Source organism: Oncorhynchus nerka, linkage group LG2, assembly GCF_034236695.1.
Source record: "Oncorhynchus nerka isolate Pitt River linkage group LG2, Oner_Uvic_2.0, whole genome shotgun sequence".
Classification (NCBI taxonomy): Eukaryota; Metazoa; Chordata; class Actinopteri; order Salmoniformes; family Salmonidae; genus Oncorhynchus; species Oncorhynchus nerka.
In genome coordinates this window covers 76,216,293-76,237,286 of record NC_088397.1, presented here as the reverse complement: position 1 = coordinate 76,237,286, position 20,994 = coordinate 76,216,293, and the positions used below count along the sequence as shown (strand labels likewise).

General features: G+C 43.8%; 1 protein-coding gene across 4 annotated transcripts in view; it reads right to left on the bottom strand.

Moving 5' to 3' along the window:
• Positions 1-20,994, bottom strand: part of LOC115121843 (pleckstrin homology domain-containing family A member 6-like) — a 340,805-nt gene that overhangs the window by 82,913 nt on the left and 236,898 nt on the right. For 3 of the 4 annotated variants that reach the window (XM_065002730.1, XM_065002729.1, XM_065002732.1), the window contains 6 exons: positions 19,720-19,869; positions 19,189-19,284; positions 16,662-16,773; positions 12,869-13,008; positions 5,735-5,902; positions 4,679-4,778 (listed from right to left, as the gene is read on the bottom strand). In XM_065002730.1, coding sequence (XP_064858802.1) covers positions 4,679-4,778; positions 5,735-5,902; positions 12,869-13,008; positions 16,662-16,773; positions 19,189-19,284; positions 19,720-19,869 — 766 coding nt within the window. The remainder of the gene's footprint in view (positions 1-4,678; positions 4,779-5,734; positions 5,903-12,868; positions 13,009-16,661; positions 16,774-19,188; positions 19,285-19,719; positions 19,870-20,994) is intronic. The other variant, XM_065002731.1, reaches the window with a different exon arrangement.

Here is a 20,994-nt window from a genome sequence, read left to right as displayed (position 1 = left end):
GAATGCCGAGCTGTAGTCGATGAACAGCATTCTCACGTAGGTATTCCTCTTGTCCAGGTGGGTTAGGGCAGTGTGCAGTGTGGTTGAGATTGCATCGTCTGTGGACCTATTTGGGCGGTAAGCAAATTGGAGTGGGTCTAGGGTGTCAGGTAGGGTGAAGGTGATATGGTCCTTGACTAGTCTCTCAAAGCACTTCATGATGACGGAAGTGAGTGCTACGGGGCGGTAGTTGTTTAGCTCAGTTACCTTAGCTTTCTTGGGAACAGGAACAATGGTGGCCCTCTTGAAGCATGTGGGAACAGCAGACTGGTATAGGGATTGATTGAATATGTCCGTAAACACACCAGCCAGCTGGTCTGCGCATGCTCTGAGGGCGCGGCTGGGGATGCCGTCTGGGCCTGCAGCCTTGCGGGTTAACACGTTTAAATGTCTTACTCACCTCGGCTGCAGTGAAGGAGAGACCGCATGTTTTCGTTGCAGGCCGTGTCAGTGGCAATGTATTGTCCTCAAAGCGGGCAAAAAAGTTATTTAGTCTGCCTGGGAGCAAGACATCCTGGTCCGTGACTGGGCTGGGTTTCTTCTTGTAGTCCGTGATTGACTGTAGACCCTGCCACATGCCTCTTGTGTCTGAGCCATTGAATTGAGATTCCACTTTGTCTCTGTACTGACGCTTAGCTTGTTTAATAGCCTTGCGGAGGGAATAGCTGCATTGTTTATATTCGGACATATTACCAGACACCTTGCCCTGATTAAAAGCAGTGGTTCGCGCTTTCAGTTTCACGCGAATGCTGCCATCAATCCACGGTTTCTGGTTTGGGAATGTTTTTATCGTTGCTATGGGAACGACATCTTCGACGCACGTTCTAATGAACTCGCACACCGAATCAGCGTATTCGTCAATATTTCCATCTGACGCAATACGAAACATGTCCCAGTCCACGTGATGGAAGCAGTCTTGGAGTGTGGAGTCAGCTTGGTCTGACCAGCGTTGGACAGACCTCAGCGTGGGAGCCTCTTGTTTTAGTTTCTGCCTTTAGGCAGGGATCAGCAAAATGGAGTCGTGGTCAGCTTTTCCGAAAGGGGGGCGGGGCAGGGCCTTATATGCGTCGCGGAAGTTAGAGTAACAATGATCCAAGGTTTTACCACCCCTGGTTGCGCAATCGATATGCTGGTACAATTTAGGGAGTCTTGTTTTCAGATTAGCTTTGTTAAAATCCCCAGCTACAATGAATGCAGCCTCCGGATAAATGGTTTCCAGTTTGCAAAGAGTTAAATAAAGTTCGTTCAGAGCCATCGATGTGTCTGCTTGGGGGGGGATATATACGGCTGTGATTATAATCGAGGAGAATTCTCTTGGAAGATAATGCGGTCTACATTTGATTGTGAGGAATTCTAAATCAGGTGAACAGAAGGATTTGAGTTCCTGTATGTTTCCTTCATCACACCATGTCTCGTTAGTCATGAGGCATACGCCCCCGCCACTCTTCTTACCAGAAAGATGTTTGTTTCTGTCGGCGTGATGCGTGGAGAAACCCGTTGGCTGCACCGCATCGGATAGCGTCTTCCCAGTAAGCCATGTTTCTGTGAAGCAGAGAACGTTGCAGTCTCTGATGTCCCTCTGGAATGCTACCCTTGCTCGGATTTCGTCAACCTTGTTGTCAAGAGACTGGACATTGGCAAGAAGAATGATGGGGAGTGGTACGCGATGTGCCCTTTTTCGGAGTCTGACCAGAACACCGCCTCGTTTCCCTCTTTTTCGGAGTCGTTTCCTTGGGTCGCTGCATGCGATCCATTCCGTTGTCCTGTTTGTAAGGCAGAACACCGGATCCGCGTCGCGGAAAACATATTCTTGGTCGTACTGATGGTGAGTTGGCGCTGATCTTATATTCAGTAGTTCTTCTCGACTGTATGTAATGAAACCTAAGATGACCTGGGGTACTAATGTAAGAAATAACACGTAAAAAAACAAAAAACTGCATAGTTTCCTAGGAACGCGAAGGAATCGAGGTCTTCGTGCCTTCTATTAGCTACCAACCCGACTGGTCATTCGGTTGGTATCGTTCCCAGTCAAGCCGACTGGTTGTTCGGTTGGTATCGTTCCCAGTCAAGCCGACTGGTTGTTCGGTTGGTATCGTTCCCAGTCAAGCCGACTGGTTGTTCGGTTGGTATCGTTCCCAGTCAAGCAGACTGGTTGTTCGGTTGGTATCGTTCCCAGTCAAGCCGACTGGTTGTTCGGTTGGTATCGTTCCCATTCAAGCCGACTGGTTGTTCGGTTGGTATCGTTCCCATTCAAGCAGACTGGTTGTTCGGTTGGTATCGTTCCCAGTCAAGCCGACTGGTTGTTCGGTTGGTATCGTTCCCAGTCAAGCCGACTGGTTGTTCGGTTGATATCGTTCCCAGTCAAGCCGACTGGTTGTTCGGTTGGTATCGTTCCCAGTCAAGCAGACTGGTTGTTCGGTTGGTATCGTTCCCAGTCAAGCCGACTGGTTGTTCGGTTGATATCGTTCCCAGTCAAGCAGACTGGTTGTTCGGTTGATATCGTTCCCAGTCAAGCCGACTGGTTGTTCGGTTGGTATCGTTCCCAGTCAAGCAGACTGGTTGTTCGGTTGGTATCGTTCCCAGTCAAGCCGACTGGTTGTTCGGTTGATATCGTTCCCAGTCAAGCCGACTAGTTGTTCGGTTGGTATCGTTCCCAGTCAAACAGACTGGTTGTTCGGTTGGTATCGTTCCCAGTCAAGCCGACTGGTTGTTCGGTTGGTATCGTTCCCAGTCAAGCCGACTGGTTGTTCGGTTGGTATCGTTCCCAGTCAAGCCGACTGGTTGTTCGGTTGGTATCTTTCCCAGTCAAGCAGACTGGTTGTTCGGTTGGTATCTTTCCCAGTCAAGCAGACTGGTCGTTCATTGTTGTTATGCCAAACAAAAATGGCGCAAGCTCTTCTCACTTGCTAACTCGGCTTAAGGTTAGGTTAAAAGGTTAAGGTTAGGGTTAGGGGAATGGTTAACTAACATGCTAAGCAGTTGTAAATTAGATAAAATGTATTAAGTACTGTAGTTGCACAGTTGCTAATTAGCTAAAATGCCAAAGTTGTCCGTGATGAGATTCAAACACAGTTTTGGCTTGCTAAACGTTCATGTTATAAGCCCACCCATCATCCACCCCAACCAACCAACCTACTTTAGTTTTCGCCATAAAAAACAGAGATGTCATTTGATGCTGATGATCCATGTTTTCTTTTAAATTCACAATTTAGATCCCTCCACAGCCTCATATATGATCTAGATGCTTTTTCTAACCTCTCTGGATTACAACCAAATAAAATGGTCTGACGGTGAAGTGGACATACTCGATATTCATATCCTGAAAGAAATTACCTCACTACAATCATTTTTAATAGAAAGTTAGCACAAATAGATAATATGGAGGTGCTTTGCTGGTGACACTGTCTGTGATTTATTTAGAATTTTAGGCCCACTTAACCAGCATGGCTACCACCGCATTCTGCAGCAATACGCCATCCCATCTGGTTTGCGCTGGAATTACCTAATGAAGCTGGTTGAGAGAAGGCCAAGAGTGTGCAAAGCTGTCATCAAGGCAAAGGGTGGCTATTTTGAAGAATCTCAAATATAAAACATATTTTAATTTGTTTAACACTTTTTTGGTTACTACATTATTACACATGTGTTATTTCATAGTGTTGATGTCTTCACTATTATTCTACAATATAGAAAATAGTACAAATATTGAAAAACCCTGGAATGAGTAGGATTGTCCAAATTTCTTATTGCTATTTACAAAGAAAATATGGGGGATTGAAAATGATGCAGACAATTACATTGATGGAAGCCACAATCTCTGCTATTTTTAAGCTGATCTACCCCCTAAAAATAAAGAATAAACATAAGCCAAAAAATAATAAAAACAAGTTAATGACTATTGTATTTATTATTATTTCATTGAATATTTTCTGTGTCCCTGATACCACTTTCCACCCTTTTAGTTTGTTGTAATTCTCCATTGAATATTTTCTGTGTCCCTGATACCACTTTCCACCCTTTTAGTTAGTTGTAATTCTCCATTGAATATTTTATGTGTCCCTGATACCACTTTCCACCCTTTTAGTTTGTTGTAATTCTCCATTGAAGAAAACAATCCCTTCCTACAATGACCCCACCTTCAGGAAGAGTCATATTTCCTATGGTGCAAAGCTAAATAAATATAAACCCTCATTTCTCTCTATTGTTAATGTTCTTAGTCTGTATGTCCCACTCATACAATTCCACATTTTTAGGCTAAATTATATATATATAAAAATAATAATTCCAAATGTTCAATTTTTTTGGATAGAGAAGTTAAAATCCTGTTTAAGTGTTTACCATTATGTTTGCTCAGTCTGTTCACTCACAGAGCTACGGCTAATTTAGGTTCAACATTTCCACCCTGATAGGTCAACCCTTTTAAGATTATGCACCTAACAAATTGGAAAATGCATCCCAAAAAAATGTTATTTACCTGAGCTTGACCAATATGTTTTTCTGAAAGAATACTATTTTGTTGTACATATTTGTAAAATTAAAATGTTTTGAGGTCAAAATGGTACCACATTGTAGGAATGACCCAGCTATGCAGACTTACTGACACACCAGAGCACCATTACCCAGGCTCCCTTGCTTCGTGTACCTTTATTCATGTTGGCCTGTCGATCCTGATCCAGCTCCTGAGCTTCGTTGTTATTAGTCCATTCTTCCGGTGACATGTCCTGTCGATAACCGTACTTGTGCTGTAACACAGAGTAGGAGGAAGAGCTAATGCATCATCAACCAATCAACAGTAAGATATTTACGTACCGGGAGAGTATTGGAACTATTGGCCATGTAGTTACCCAAACACAGAATACATCAGATAATATGCATTAGTGTGGAATGCAATGATGGGGTTATTGCCAGATATGGCAGGTTCCAGAGCTCAATGGTGGGATGTAGATACGGGATAAGCCAAAGCATACGGTCTACACACTACAGGACAGACACAGCACTAGCACATCACTAGACACTAGCACACAGACAGTATGGTGAAGGAACCGCTAGCTGTGGATGGATCCACACACCTCCATTCACAACCTTACCATTCATAGGGGAACCTGTAACTCGCCCTAAGCTAAGTCTTAGCATTCAAAAGCACCCAGTACACTAGAATGGCTAATATTTCAAATACTTAAAATTGGTTGTCCTATTTGTTTGGTATTATTGCTTTAGATCCTATTGAATAATTACATATCAACTGTTTCAATTTAAATGTAATGAAGAGTTTTTGGTATCTACCACAGTAAGTGATTGAAGAGAAGTCAGAGCCAGAACAATCACTTCTAGTGCAAGTGCTGTTGGAGAGCAGATATAGGCTGTGATGGAGGCATGGAGGCAGCGAGGCAGAGAGGCAGGGAAAGAGAGAGAGAAAGAGAGAGAGAGAGAGAAGAAAGAAGGGGTCCGGAAGTGTTTAGGGGTCCGGAAGTGTTTATGGGGACGACAGGGATGGCTTCTATAGGACATGTATCAACTGGGAGTTGCACTTTACCACAGATCAGCTTACTCCAGCCCCTATCCTTACTTTACCCATTAGGGGGATGCAAATGATTATGTCCCTGAATCAGTGGTTATGGACCACATTTACCAGCTTGCGTGAGTGACTGGGGGCGTGGCAGGGATGGGAACTCCCTCCCACCCCCCCTTCTCCAAATACCTTTCTGCCGCGGGACTCTTCATCGTCAAGGTAACCGTCATCCAGGCCCAGGCCGCGTAGCCAGGTGGAGCTGTCGAAGGGCAGAGGGAGGAGGGAGGGGGGAAGGGAGGGGAGCGACTCCAGGGGGTAGTAGGATTTGGGAAGTGGTGGCCGTGGCGGGCCAATGTCCTACAGCCACAGGAAGGAGGTAGGAAGAATAAGAGGAAGAGAGGGAAGGAAGAAGAAATGAAGGAGGATTATGGTAGGAGGAGGAAGAGAGAGCACTGTGCATCAGGAAGAGTGACAAAAGCCAGGCAGAGTGCAGAGCAGAGAGGATCATGGAACGATATGAGGAATGTAGCCCCGACCCCAATGAACTTCAGGGGTGAAGGGTCACAGGCGTTCAACGAGATGCCTGCACTGAGAGCTAGCATGAATGCACATACTGATCAATTCTAATCAGATTAGTAGTACTGATACAGACCACTGACTGCTGCTGAATGTGAAAAACAAGATAGAAAGTACCACCACAATCTCCAACATTATATGTTTCAGTTGAATGAGTACAGACACAGTAATCAGTTACAACCATAAGCAACACAGATGTTACATGGGTTTATCAGATTCACAAAATAGAACATTTCTGCTCTTGAACACTATAATTCAAATTTCAGCATTGTGTGATTATGAGCTTCATGCCCAACAGAGAGAGTTGGCTGAGAGCCAGAGGAAGGCAGAGCACGACAGGTTTCACATGGGTTTAATACTAAAACAGGAGGATCCAACCCCAGTCCCAAAGTGCTTCAATATCTTCTATACTGAACAAAAATATAAAGTTTAACATGTAAAGTATTGGTCCCATGTTTCATGAGCTGAAATAAAAGACCCCAGAAATGTTCCTTACAGTATGCACAAAAAGCTTATTTCTCTCAAATGTTGTGCACAAATTTCTTTACATCCCTGTTAGTGAGCATTTCTCCTTTGCCAAGATAATCCATCCACCTAACAGGTGTGGCATATCAATAAGCTGATTAAACAGCATGGTCATTACACAGGTGCACCTTGTGCTGATAGAAAATAAAAGGCCACTCTAAAATGTGCAGTTTTGTCACACAACTCAATTCCACAGATGTTGTTGCCAGATAATTTAATGTTAATTTCTTTACCTTAAGCTGCCTCCAGTGTGCATTTAGAGAATTTGGCAGTATGTCCAACCAGTCTCACAACAACAGACCACGTGTAACCATGACAGCCCAGGACCTCCACATCTGGCTTCCTCACCTCCGGGATTGTCCGAGACCTGCCTCCCGGACAGCTGATGAAACTGTTTGCACAATCTGTCAAAAACTCTCTGTCTCAGGGAAGGTCATCTGCCTCGTCGTCCTCACCAGGGTCTTGACCTGAATGCAGTTTGGCGTCGTAACCGACTTCAGTTGGAAAATGCTCACCTTCAATGGCCACTGGCACGCTGGAGAAGTGTGCTCTTCACAGATGAAACTGTACTGGGCAGATGGCACACAGCGTGTATGGCGTCTTGTGGGCGATCGGTTTGCCGATGTCAACGTTGTGAACAGAGTGCCCCATGATGGCGGTGGGGTTATGGTATGGGCAGGTATAAGCTACGGGCAATGAAAACAATTGCATTTTATCGATGGCAATTTTAATGCACAGAGATCATGAGACGAGATCCTAAGGCCGATTGTCCTGCCATTCATCTGCCGCCATCACCTCATACTTCAGCATGATAATACACGGCCCCATGTTGCAAGGATCTGTAAACAATTCCTGGAAGCTGAAAATGTCCCAATCCTTCCATGGCCTGCTTACTCACCAGACATGTCACCCTCTGAGCATATTGATCGACGTGTACCACAACACAACGCACAGCCATTGAAGAGGAGTGGGACAACATTCCACAATCAACCCGTGTGTATGTACTGACATGTACAGTGGGGCAAAAAAGTATTTAGTCAGCCACCAATTGTGCAAGTTCTCCCACTTAAAAAGACGAGAGAGGCCTGTAATTTTCATCATAGGTACACTTCTACTATGACATACAAAATGAGAAAAAAAATCCAGAAAATCACATTGTAGGATTTCTAATGAATTTATTTGCAAATTATGGTGGAAAATAAGTATTTGGTCACCTACAAACAAGCAAGATTTCTGGCTCTCACAGACCTGTAACTTCTTCTTTAAGAGGCTCCTCTGTCCTCCACTCGTTACCTGTATTAATGGCACCTGTTTGAACTTGTTATGAGTATAAAAGACACCTGTCCACAACCTCAAACAGTCACACTCCAAACTCCACTATGGCCAAGACCAAAGAGCTGTCAAAGGACACCAGAAACAAAATTGTAGACCTGCACCAGGCTGGGAAGACTGAATCTGCAATAGGTAAGCAGCTTGGTTTGAAGAAATCAACTGTGGGAGCAATTATTAGGAAATGGAAGACATACAAGACCACTGATAATATCCCTCGATCTGGGGCTCCACGCAATATCTCACCCTGTGGGGTCAAAATGAATGAGAGAGGGGAGTGAACAATGAGAGAGGGGAGTGAACAAGTGATAGAGTTAGAGGGGAAGGAAGAGTGAGGAAGATAAACGAGAGGGAGAGAAGAAGAGTAGGTGAGAGGGAGAAGAGAAAATAGTTGAAAGAGAGAGGGCAGAGCAGACTGCATTTCCAGACAGAGTCTACTCAAGAGTAGAAGAGAGAAATATAGAAAGGAGAGAGAGAACATGGGGATCATGGAGGAGTCAGCAATGAGGTAGGTCTGTCTTTATTCTGCTCTAAATCCTTTGTGACTTTTGGTCTGCAACTGTAGCTATGACAGCGGAGACCATGTGGACTCCATGAGAGAGGGGTGTGTATGCATGCATCTAAGGTTCTAGTAAACAGAGGTATATATTTATTAAACCATTGAAATAATGCAAAAAAGTATGTGCAACATTTTGCACCAGGCTGGGAAGACTGAATTTGCAATAGGTAAGCAGCTTGGTTTGAAGAAATCAACTGTGGGAGCAATTATTAGGAAAAGACCACTGATAATCTCCCTCGATCTGGGGCTCCACGCAAGATCTCACCCCGTGGGGTCAAAATGATCACAAGAACGGTAAGCAAAAATCCCAGAACCACACGGGGGGACCTAGTGAATGACCTGCAGAGTGCTGGGACCAAAGTAACAAAGCCTACCATCAGTAACACACTACGCCACCAGGGACTCAAATCCTGCAGTGCCAGACGTGTCCCCCTGCTTAAGCCAGTACATGTCCAGGCCCGTCTGAAGTTTGCTAGAGAGCATTTGGATGATCCAGAAGAAGATTAGGAGAATGTCATATGGTCAGATGAAACCAAAATATAACTTTTTGGTAAAAACTCAACTCGTCGTGTTTGGAGGACAAAGAATGCTGAGTTGCATCCAAAGAACACCATACCTACTGTGAAGCATGAGGGTGGAAACATCATGCTTTGGGGCTGTTTTTCTGCAAAGGGACCAGGACGACTGATCTGTGTAAAGGAAAGAATGAATGGGGCCATGTATCGTGAGATTTTGAGTGACAACCTCCTTCCATCAGCAAGGGCATTGAAGATGAAACGTGACTGGGTCTTTCAGCATGACAATGATCCCAAACACACCGCCCGGGCAACGAAGGAGTGGCTTGGAAGGAGAAGCATTTCAAGGTCCTGGAGTGGCCTAGCCAGTCTCCAGATCTCAACCCTATAGAACATTTTTGGAGGGAGTTGAAAGTCCGTGTTGCCCAGCAACAGCCCCAAAACATCACTGCTCTAGAGGAGATCTGCATGGAGGAATGGGCCAAAATACCAGCAACAGTGTGTGAAAACCTTGTGAAGACTTACAGAAAACGTTTGACCTCTGTCATTGCCAACAAAGGGTATATAACAAAGTATTGAGATACATTTTGTTATTGACCAGATACTTATTTTCCACCATAATTTGCAAATACATTCATTAAAAATACTACAATGTGATTTTCTGGATTCTTTTCTCATTTTGTCTGTCATTGTTGAAGTGTACCTATGATGAAAATTACAGGCCTCTCTCATCTTTTTAAGTGGGAGAACTGACTAAATACTTTTTTGCCCCACTGTATGTGGAACTGATAGATGCACACACACTACATGTTAATGTTTTTAAATGTATGTACATTGTAAAGAATTTTGTCTGTAATGTTTTTTTAATTATATGTCTGACACCAGTATGACTAGGTGTCACCATTGGCGTCGGCTAATGGGATCTTAATAAATATATATTTTTTATTAAACTGCCTGTGTCGCTGGATAACCAGTTTACCTGATTTCTTGGCCTATCATATTCCTTGATATCAATTAATTAATTGATTGATTAAGCACTATAGAGGAAAGTCCCCCTTTTATCCCTCTTGGGGTTATTAAATGGATCACAACATTTTCTTTGCAACTTTGTGTAGAAAACCAATTTCCTTTGCTCATGATGAAAATAACCAATCTAACAACCTGGTGGGTTAAATGGCTTAACTGACATGGAATGACCCACCACTAAGTACCATGTTCCACATAGTGAGAGATGGCATGAAGGAAAAGGAGAACATTTGTCACATTTCTGCTCCACCTCCCAATGAGGTTTCTATAAATAATTTACAGTAACAGGTCTGTCTGGTTTCTTATCTGATTCCATAAGGGAGACAGTGCTACACATAACTTTTTTGACCTCGTAATTTCTAGCAGAGAAAGAGCTTATTGATGTTGACATGACACTATACATAATTATTTAACAACATGTTATGCAGGCTGAGAACTCTCTGATAATGTCAGTGAGGATTCCCTGATCCTGCTGGATACAGAACTTGATTAACCACTTACTGACTAGGACCATTAGTCACCCTCAGCTATATACTTTACCTCAGAAAGCATAACACATTCTGCTTCAAACCTCTAGCTTTGCTTCTTACTATTGGCAAAACAAAGTACTATAAGCTGCATCATCATAATACAGTAAGTATAACATCACATTAGAACTGTTATTGTATCAAGTCTGTCTGGTGTGGGTTACAACTGCTGCAACCCACCTTAAACATCTTAAATATTACAGGACAGTCCACCAGGTCAAGAGGTGGGTCTGCAAGTACACTGAGTCTAGCCCAAGGCCAGATGTTTGGATGGCTGTGGTACCGGGGTGTGTGATGGAACCGGAGTGTATGGTGGTACCGTGGTGTGTGGTGGTACCGTGGTGTGTGCAGTTTTGGCAGGAAAATTAGTACTGAGTCTCAGGGAATGTCAGGTGGGTAACTGAGGAAGTCGGGGTAGCTAGCTTGGTAGGAAAGTGGTTCTAGGAGAAGATCTTTCCTGTAGCCAATGGCTTGCTGTTTCGGCTGAAATGCAAGCTCACTGGCTAGCTGGTTGTGTTGGTGGGTTACTGCCTGTAGGAGCTTGTTGATTGGTCAGTTTGGCAGGGTGGGTGGGTGAGTGAGTGGGTGGAGCTCTGGCTGGCTTCATGGGGGAGTGGAACTCCAGAGCTGGCTTGGTGGCTGTGTGGCTGTGCACTGTCACAAAGGACTGCCTGGATGGCTTGGCTGGTGCTGGCGGTTGATGTTGGTGTTGGGTCTGTGTTTGGTTATTTCATGCCGTCCCTAGGAGGAGTGAGTCACTTGAGCGGGTTGAGTCACTGACGTGATCTTCCTGTCTGGGTTGACACCCCCACTTGGGTTGTGCCGTGGCGGAGATCGTTGTGGGCTATACTCGGCCTTGTCTCAGGATGGTAAGTTGGTGGTTGAAGATATCCTTCTAGTGTTGTGGGGGCTGTGCTTTGGCAAAGTGGGTGGGGTAATATCCTTCCTGTTTGGCCCTGTCCGGGGTTATCATCGGATGGGGCCACAGTGTCTCCTGACCCCTCCTGTCTCAGCCTCCAGTATTTATACTGCAGTAGTTTATGTGTCGGGGGCTAGGGTCAGTTTGTTATATCTGGAGTACTTCTCCTGTCTTATCTGGTGTCCTGTGTGAATTTAAGTATGCTCTCTCTAATTCTCTCTTTCTCTCTTTCTTTCTCTCTCTCGGAGGACCTGAGCCCTAGGACCATGCCTCAGGACTACCTGGCATGATAACTCCTTGCTGTCCCCAGTCCACCTGGCCATGCTGCTGCTCCAGTTTCAACTGTTCTGCCTGCGGCTATGGAATCCTGACCTGTTCACTGGATGTGCTACCTGTCCCAGACCTGCTGTTTTCAACTCTCTAGAGACGGCAGGAGTGGTAGAGATACTTTTAATGATCGGCTATGAAAAGCCAACTGACATTTACTCCTGAGGTGCTGACTTGCTGCACCCTCGACAACCACTGTGACCATTATTATTTGACCATGCTAGACATTTATGAACATTTGAACATCTTGGCCATGTTCTGTTATAATCTCCACCCGGCACAGCCAGAAGAGGACTGGCCACCCCTCATAGCCTGGTTCCTCTCAAGGTTTCTTCCTAGGTTTTGGCCTTTCTAGGGAGTTTTTCCTAGCCAACGTGCTTCAACACCTCCATTGCTTGCTGTTTGGGGTTTTAGGCTGGGTTTCTGTACAGCACTTTGAGATATCAGCTGATGTACGAAGGGCTATATAAATAAATTAGATTTGGTTAAGTGTCCACTGTGTTTCTAAGGTCATGTTGGTTGGCTTGGGAGGTGTGCGGTTGTGCATGTTGCTTGGTGTCTGTACTCTCTACAGGGGCTAGCTGGTTGACTTGGCTAGTGCTAGGGTGAGTTTGGAGAGTTTGGGAGTTTGGCTCAGGACCCAGTGGATATTTGGTTCAAGACCAGTGTGCCTACTTGGCTCAGGACTTGTTTGGGTGTTAGGTAGGGATTTAAGTTCAGGATGGGACTGGGTGCCTAAGTACAGGACCTGGCACTGTGTTTCAGGACTGAGGGGCCTGGGATGGGTACAAGGTAATGAGTGTATAAGAGGGTTTTTGGTGTTTGGGTCTAGATCCAGGTGGGTCTTTGGTTCAGAGACTGGTCTATTTGGATCAGGACCTGGTTGAGTGTTTAGTTTAGTTGAGCATTTAGATCAAAACATGGTTGGGTGTTACGTTGAGGACTCAGGTGGGTGTTAGTTGGAGGACCTGGGTGGGGACCCAGGTGGGTGTGTGAATAGTAAGAGGAGGCGGTGCTTACCTCCGGACCCAGTTGTTTGGAGGGGGAGGCCTGTGAACAGGGCACTGGGGAGAAGGGACTGAGTGGACTGGTGAGGCTTATTGAGCTCATGGGACTGTCAGGACTATTGGTGCTAAAAGAACCTGATGCTCCACTGGCCACTGCCAGAGAGACAGAGAGACAGAGAGATAGAGAGACAGAGTGATAGAGAGACAGAGTGATAGATAGACAGAGAGACAGAGAGATAGAGAGACAGAGAGATAGAGAGACAGAGAGATAGAGAGACAGAGTGATAGAGAGACAGAGCGATAGATAGACAGAGAGACAGAGAGATAGAGAGACAGAGAGATAGAGAGACAGAGAGAGAGAGATAGAGAGACAGAGAGACAAAGAGATAGAGAGACAGAGGAGAGGGAGGGAGTTAGAAATGCATGCAGAACACTCTTCATCGATATACTCCTATTGGTTCATTTATCATCTACTTCAGCTAGAGATTCAGCTACAGTTCAGACAGATAGAAAAAAACATAGCGTAAGTGGAAATTACTGTACAGACCATTCAGAAAGTATTCAAATCCTTTGACTTTTTCCACATTTTGTGAGTTTACAGCCTTATTCTAAAATGGATGAAGTAAAAATGTTTCCTCATCAATTTACACATAACACCCAATAATGACCAAGCGAAAACCGTTTTATAGAAACTTTTGCAAATGTATTAAAACCTCTTAGGGAAGTTCAGAATTCAAGCAGATTTTCGCAGCTTTTTGTTAAAAATCGCGCAACATTTCAGCGCCCTGCTATTCATGCCAGGAATATAGTATATGCATATGATTAGTGTGTGTGGATAGAAAACACTCAGACGTTTCCAAAACTGTTTAAATCACGCCTGTGGCATTTACAGAACGTGCGTTTCATCGAATAGTGCATGAAAATCTGTTCACTGAAAATGGAAAAATATATTCTTCCGCGACTACAGGCAATTGTTCAAAGCGAACAGAATTACATAGAGCCGAGTTTTCATTGGCTACAGCTTCCCCAGGTTGTCTAGAGTTACGTCATTTGTTGCACAATTGATTCTTGGTCTAACCGAAACAAGGGAACTCCTTTCCTACTGTCCCCGCCCAGATTTTGGTTCGACCTTTTCAAGACATCATTTTCTCCACAGACAAGCTAATCATTTCACATCGCCTCCTGAGGAATTTTATCGCTTATTAACGTGTACTAATACCTAGAGTTGCATTACAAAAGTATTTCGAAGTGTTTTGTGAAAGTTTATCGTCGACTTTTTGAATTTTAAAAAATTACGTTACGTTATGAAATGCTCATTTTTTTTCTTTACTCGCAACGGAGTCATAGCTCGATATCTAGGCTATATATGGACCGATTTAATCGAAAAAAGACCCTAAATGATGTTTATGGGACATCTAGGAGTGCCAAGAAAGAAGCTCGTCAAAGGTAATGAATGTTTTATATTTTATTTCAGCGTTTTCGTTTGCGACGGCTAACGCAAAATCTGTAGTTTTAGGTGACGGTGCAGTATTTTGAGGGTGCATGGTATCAGATAATAGCTTCTCATGCTTTCCCCGAAAAGCATTTTACAAATCTGACTTGGTCGATAGATTCACAACGAGTGTAGCTTTAATTCAGTATATTGTATGTCAATTTTAATGAAAGTTTGAGGTTTATCAACCTCTATGGTGGCGCTCTTGAGCATTTCTGCTGATTGTGGTCCCCACTTCGGTACCACGTCCTCAACAAGTTAAAAATAAAAAACAGAAATAAATTATTTACATAACTATTCAGACCCTATGCTATAAGACTCGAAAAATTGAGCTCAGGTGCATCCTGTTTCCATTGATCATCCTTAATTAAGATGTTTCTACAACTTGATTGGAGTCCACTTGTGGTATATTCAATTGATTGGACATGATCTGGAAAGGCACACACCTGTCTATATAAAAAGGTTGCACAGTTGACAGTGCATGTCAGAGCAAAAACCAAGCCATGGGGTCGAAGGAATTGCCCGTAGAGCTCCGAGACAGGATTGTGTCAAGGCACAGATCTGAGGAGGTGCAACAAAAAATGTCTGCAGCATTGAAGGTCCCCAAGAACACAGTGGCCTCCATCATTCTTAAATGGAAGAAGTTTGGAACCACCAAGACCCTTCGTAGAGCTGGCCGCCCTGGCTAAAATGAGCAATCGGGGAAAAGGGCCTTGGTCAGGGAGGTGACCAAGAACCCGATGGTCACTCTGACAGAGCTCCAGATATCCTCTGTGGAGATAGAAGAACTTTCCAGAAGAACAACCATCTCTGCAGCACTCTACCAATCAGGCCTTTATGGTAGAATGGCCGGGCCGAAGCCCCTCCTCAGTAAAAGGCAAGTGACAGCCTGCTTGGAGTTTGCCAAAAGGCACCTAAAGGACTCACAGACCACAAGAAACAAGATTCTCTGGTCCGATGAAACCAATATTGAACTCTTTGGCCTGAATGCCAAGTGTCAAGTCTGGAGGAAACGTGGTGGTGGCAGCATCATGCTGTGGGGATGTTATTCAGATGCAGGGAGAATAGTCAGGATTGAGTGAAAGATGAACGGAGCAAAGTACAGAGAGATCCTTGATGAAAATCTGCTCCAACAATACAACGACCCTAAGCACACAGCCAAAACAACACAGGAGTGGCTTCCTTCGGGACAAATCTCTGAATGTCCTTGAGTGGCCCAGCCAGAGCCCGGATTTGAACCCAATCTAATATCTTGATCTTCCTGTCTGGGTTGGCCACCCCTCATAGCCTGGTTCCTCTCTAGGTTTCTTCCTAGGTTTTGGCCTTTCTAGGGAGCATGCTTCAACACCTGCATTGCTTAATGTTTGAGGTTTTAGGATGGGTTTCTGTACAGCACTTTGAGATATCAGCTAATGTACGAAGGGCTGTTCCGGTTTTCCTCCGTCGAAGGAGAGTCGGACCAAAATGCAGGGTGGTCATTTCCATACATGTTTATTGAACGAAAAAAACACGAACAATACAAAATAACAAACGGAACGTGAAAACCTATACAGCCTATCTGGTGACAACTAACACAGAGACAGGAACAATCACCCACGAAACACTCAAAGAATATGGCTGCCTAAATATGGTTCCCAATCAGAGACAACGAAAATCACCTGCCTCTGATTAAGAACCGCCTCAGGCAACCATAGACTTTCCTAGACAACCCTACTCAGCCACAATCCTAATACCTACTAAAACCCCATTACAAAAACACATCACAAAATAAACCCATGTCACACCCTGGCCTGACCAAATAAATAAAGAAAACACAAAATACTAAGACCAAGGCGTGACAAGGGCTATATAAATACATTTGATTTGATCTCTGGAGAGACCTGAAAATAGCTGTGCAGCGATGCTCCCCATCCAACCTGACAGAGCTTGAGAGGATCTGCAGAAAAGAATGGGAGAAACTCCACAAATACAGGTGTACCAAGCTTGTAGTGTCATACCCAAGAAGACTCAAGGCTGTAATCGCTGCCAAAGGAGCTTCAACAAAGTACTGAGTAAAGAGCCTGAATATTTACGTAAATGGTATTTTAAAGTTTTTTTTATTTTTTAGATTTGCTAAAATAACATAAACTGTTTTTGCTTTGCCATTATGGGGTATTGTGTGTAGATTGATGAGGAAAAGAAACATTTTAATCGATTTTAGAATAAGGCTGTAACGTAACAAAATGTTGAAAACGTCAAGGGGTCTGAATACTTTCCAAAAGCACTGCATGTACGACTACACTGTAGGTTATGTTACTGTGAGGTGCATGCATACCCCGGTGTTTGGCTGTGTCTGTGCCTCTGGAAAGGTTGCTCTTGTGGAGTCCCTCCAACACATCTTGAACCCTCCAGAACTCCTTCTGAATGTGTCTGTGGATCATCTCACTCTGATGGAGGAGAGGAGGGGTGGAGTATGTAGAGAAGATGAGGGAAGTAAAGGTGATTTTAGAAGGATAGAGGAGAGAAGAACATTTGAAGTATAATACTGAATAGATGTAATACTGTTAATAACTTGTTGTTATTGTAGTCTTCTATTAGAAAACAAGTCAGGGAGTGATGTAGCAGCAGTTAGGCAGCTATAAGACCAGAGGTAGTGTGAGAGAGTGACACCAGGTAGCCTTATTGTCTAAGAAAACAACAGGGTCATACTATAACAAAATGTAGCAACAATTTCACAAAGGAAAACCTAAACATGTTTTTTTGTTTATTGGACAAGTTCAGGTCCCCCCCCTTCCCGTTTTGGCCCGTTTGCTTCTGTTTCATTCCTAATGAAAACAACCCAGTTTTTTGAGTTGATCACAGACACTGCCCTCTTATGGACATTCACTTAACAGTTCACCACTATGAGCCAGCTGAAACTCCATGGAGAGAAGGGGGGCAGACATGTGTTTAATGGGGCAGGTTAACTGTACAGTCGTGGCCTAAAGCTTTGAGAATGACACAAATATTAATTTTCACAAAGTCTCCTGCCTCAGTTTGTATAATGGCAATTTGCATATACTCCAGAATGTTATGAAGAGTGATCAGATGAATTGCAAAGTCGCTCTTTGGCATGCAAATTAACAGAATCCCCAAAAAACATTTCCACTGCATTTCAGCCCTGCCACAAAAGTACCAGCTGACATCATGTCAGTGATTCTCTCGTTAACACAGGTGTGAGTTTTGACGTGGACAAGGCTGGAGATCACTCTGTCATGCTGATTGAGTTCGAATAACAGACTGGAAGCTTCAAAAGGAGGGTGGTGCTTGGAATCATTGTTCTTCCTCTGTGAGCCATGGTTACCTGCAAGGAAACACGTGCCGTCATCATTGCTTTGCACAAAAGAGCTTCACAGGTAAGGATATTACTGTCAGTAATATTGCACCTAAATCAACCATTTATAGGATCATCAAGAACTTCAAGGAGAGCGGTTCAATTGTTGTGAAGAAGGACTGTCTCCGTAAGTTGATTCAGCTGCGGGATCAAGGCACCACCAGCACAGAGCTTGCTCAGGAATGGCAGCAGGCAGGTGTGAGTGCATCTGCACGCACAGTGAGGCAAAGACTTTTGGAGGATGGCCTGGTGTCAAGAAGGGCAGCAAAGAAGCCACTTCTCTCCAGGAAAAACATCAGGGACAGACTGCAAAAGGTACAGGGATTGGACTGCTGAGGACTGGGGTAAAGTCATTTTCTCTGATGAATCCCCTTTCCGATTTTTTGTTAAAATGACTGGAGAAAAGCTTGTCCGGAGAAGACAAGGTGAGCGCTATCATTAGTCCTGTGTCATGCCAACTGTAAAGCATCCTCAGACCATTCATGTGTGGGGTTGCTTCCAATGGAGTGGGCTCACTCACAATTTTGCCTAAGAACACAGCCATGAATAAAGAATGGTACCAACACATCCTCAGAGAAGAACTTCTCCCAACCATCCAGGAACAGTTTGGTGACGAACAATGCATTTTCCAGCATGATGGAGCACCTTGCCATAAGGCAAAAGTGATAACTAAGTGGCTCGAGGAACAAAACATCAATATTTTGGGTCCATGGCCAAGGAAACTCCCCAGACCTTAATCCCATTGAGAACTTGTGGTCAATCCTCAAGAGGCGGGTGGACAAACAAAACCCAGCAAATTCTGACAAACTCCAAGCATTGATTATGCAAGAATGGGCTGCCATCAGTCAGGATGTGGCCCAGAAGTGAATTGACAGCATGCCAGGGCGGATTGCAGAGGTCTTGAAAAAGTAGGTTCAACATGGCAAATATTGACTCTTTGCATTAACTTCATGTAATTGTCAATAAAAGCCTTTGACACTTATGAAATGCTTGTAATTATACTTCAGTATTCCATAGTAGCATCTGACAAAAATATCTAAAGACACTTCAGCAGCAAACTTTGTGAAAATTAATAATTGTGTCATTCTCAAAACCTTGTACGCCTGTACTTTATACATTCTAGATGATATCATCAGAAGTATGATGATAAATAGGACATGATGCAAATGAATGTTTGTGGTAATTTATTGTTGATGAGGGATTCAAATTCTGTTTAAATGACTGATTAGGAGGAAAGGTTGGACTCACCTATTAGCAAACTAGGATAACACTGTGGTAAGTGACTGGAAATTAGCCAACAAACAGCAATAGAAACTTTAAAATGGAACCACACAGGTGTGTTCATGAGCAGGTGAGATTTGAGTTCCATTCTAGTCATTTCCTTTCAAAGCTTCATATTCAGTGTTCGACTGGCGACTGGTTAGAAACAATACGCTACAATAAAACATCAGAAGCTTTAGGTGGGTCATAGATTAAGTGGCCAGTGTACCTGCCCGCCTGTGTTGAGCTGTTCCCACAGGTCTCCATGGATAGCATTGACCTCGTCCTCCAAAGCTTCAAACTCCATCCGACTGGTGGTCAGAACCTGGACAGCAGGGGAGAGAACATACGCTCAGAGCCTGGAACACACACTCAGATCCTGGAACACACACTTAGACCCTGGAACTATGAACACTATCAGTGTTTTTCCTAAATCAAAAAGAGGCTTGGGTGGTGGGTGTGGCAATAGGCACAGTTTTTCATACGCATGAAAAACCCTGACTGTATGCTGAAGCCTCTAGCCTTATAGTCACTTTCTAAAGCAACCATACAATATCTATCACACTGTAGTAGGAGTGTTGTCCTCTGATGGTGATCAGATCTTATAGATGAGATATTGTCATATTTTAGTTTCATCCCCCATGTAATTTATACAGGATACCTTAAAGGGATCTCCTAGATTTACTTATAGATTATAGATTATATCTAATGGATCACTATGGATTATCATGAATTATCCCTGGCTATGTGTTTTTCTTACGCTGGATGCCTGGGAGAGTTCTCCTCTGATGTTGATGAGCTGGTTCTGCAGTGTCTCCTTCTTCAGCTGTAATTTGTCTGCAGCCAGCAGCTGACCCCGGTACAGCTCTATCTCCTGGTGTGTGGCCACCAGCGCACCCTCTAGGCTGTCCTGGGAACAGCAGGTAACATCGGACATGTCAGACCATGGGTTGGCTACTTTTGTGGAGTAGGGTGAAGTTGCGCCTAGACACTGACCTTGGGTCAGTTTTGGAGTAGGGCCGGGAAGCTGATCCTATATATTTACCAAGAGTAAACTCCACCCCAGAGCACACTTTTATGTTTACTTTCTTTAGCAGATTTGCATTTTATAGCATTATTCTGGATCGATATGACATAACAGATAGACATATACAACCTACATTTAATAAGAGAAGCCATAGGACACCTCACATGCCATATTTAAAACGTCACATTGTAAATTGGGGTGGCAGGGTTGCCTAGTGGTTAGAGCATTGGACTAGTAACCGAAAGGTTGCAAGACTGAATCCCTGAGCTGACAAGGTAAACATCTGTTGTTCTGCTCCTGAACAAGGCAGTTAACCCACTGTTCCTTGGCTGTCATTGAAAATAAGAATTTGTTTTTAAATGACTTGCCTAGTTAAATAAAGATAAAAAAGAAACACCATGACTGCTTTGTTTCTGACTTTGTTTTTATTGTCCTTGGACATAATCTGGGTGTCTGATCTGATCTGTTAAGCATTGAAGACCCAAATTGGCTCCCGAGTGGCGCAGTGGTCTAAGGCACTGCATCTCAGTGCAAGAGGCGCCACTGCAGTCCCTGGTTTGAGTCCAGGCTGCATCACATCAGGTTGCATCACATCAGGCTGCATCACATCAGGCTGCATCACATCAGGCTGCCCATAGGGCGGTGCACAATTGGCTCAGGTTTGACTGGTGTAGGCTGTCATTGTAAACAATATTTTTTTCTTAACTGACTTGCAGAGTTAAATAAAAAAATAAATGTAAACCAAGACAGAAAACCTCTCTACAATGGTTCAATGAGGACATCTGGAGGAGGATGAGAGAGCAGCATCTTTACCTTGAAAAAACACTGAAGTCTGGTCAGAATGATGACAGATGTATATTTACAGCACTGAAAATAAGGTGGTAAGGAATATTTGCCAAAGCAGAGCTCTTTCTTAGAGTGATCAATGAAGCAAGAGGAAATGTTAAAGTGATTTGGGAAAATCTCAACAAACTAACAGGGAGAGGACCTGAAAAGTCAGAAAAGCAT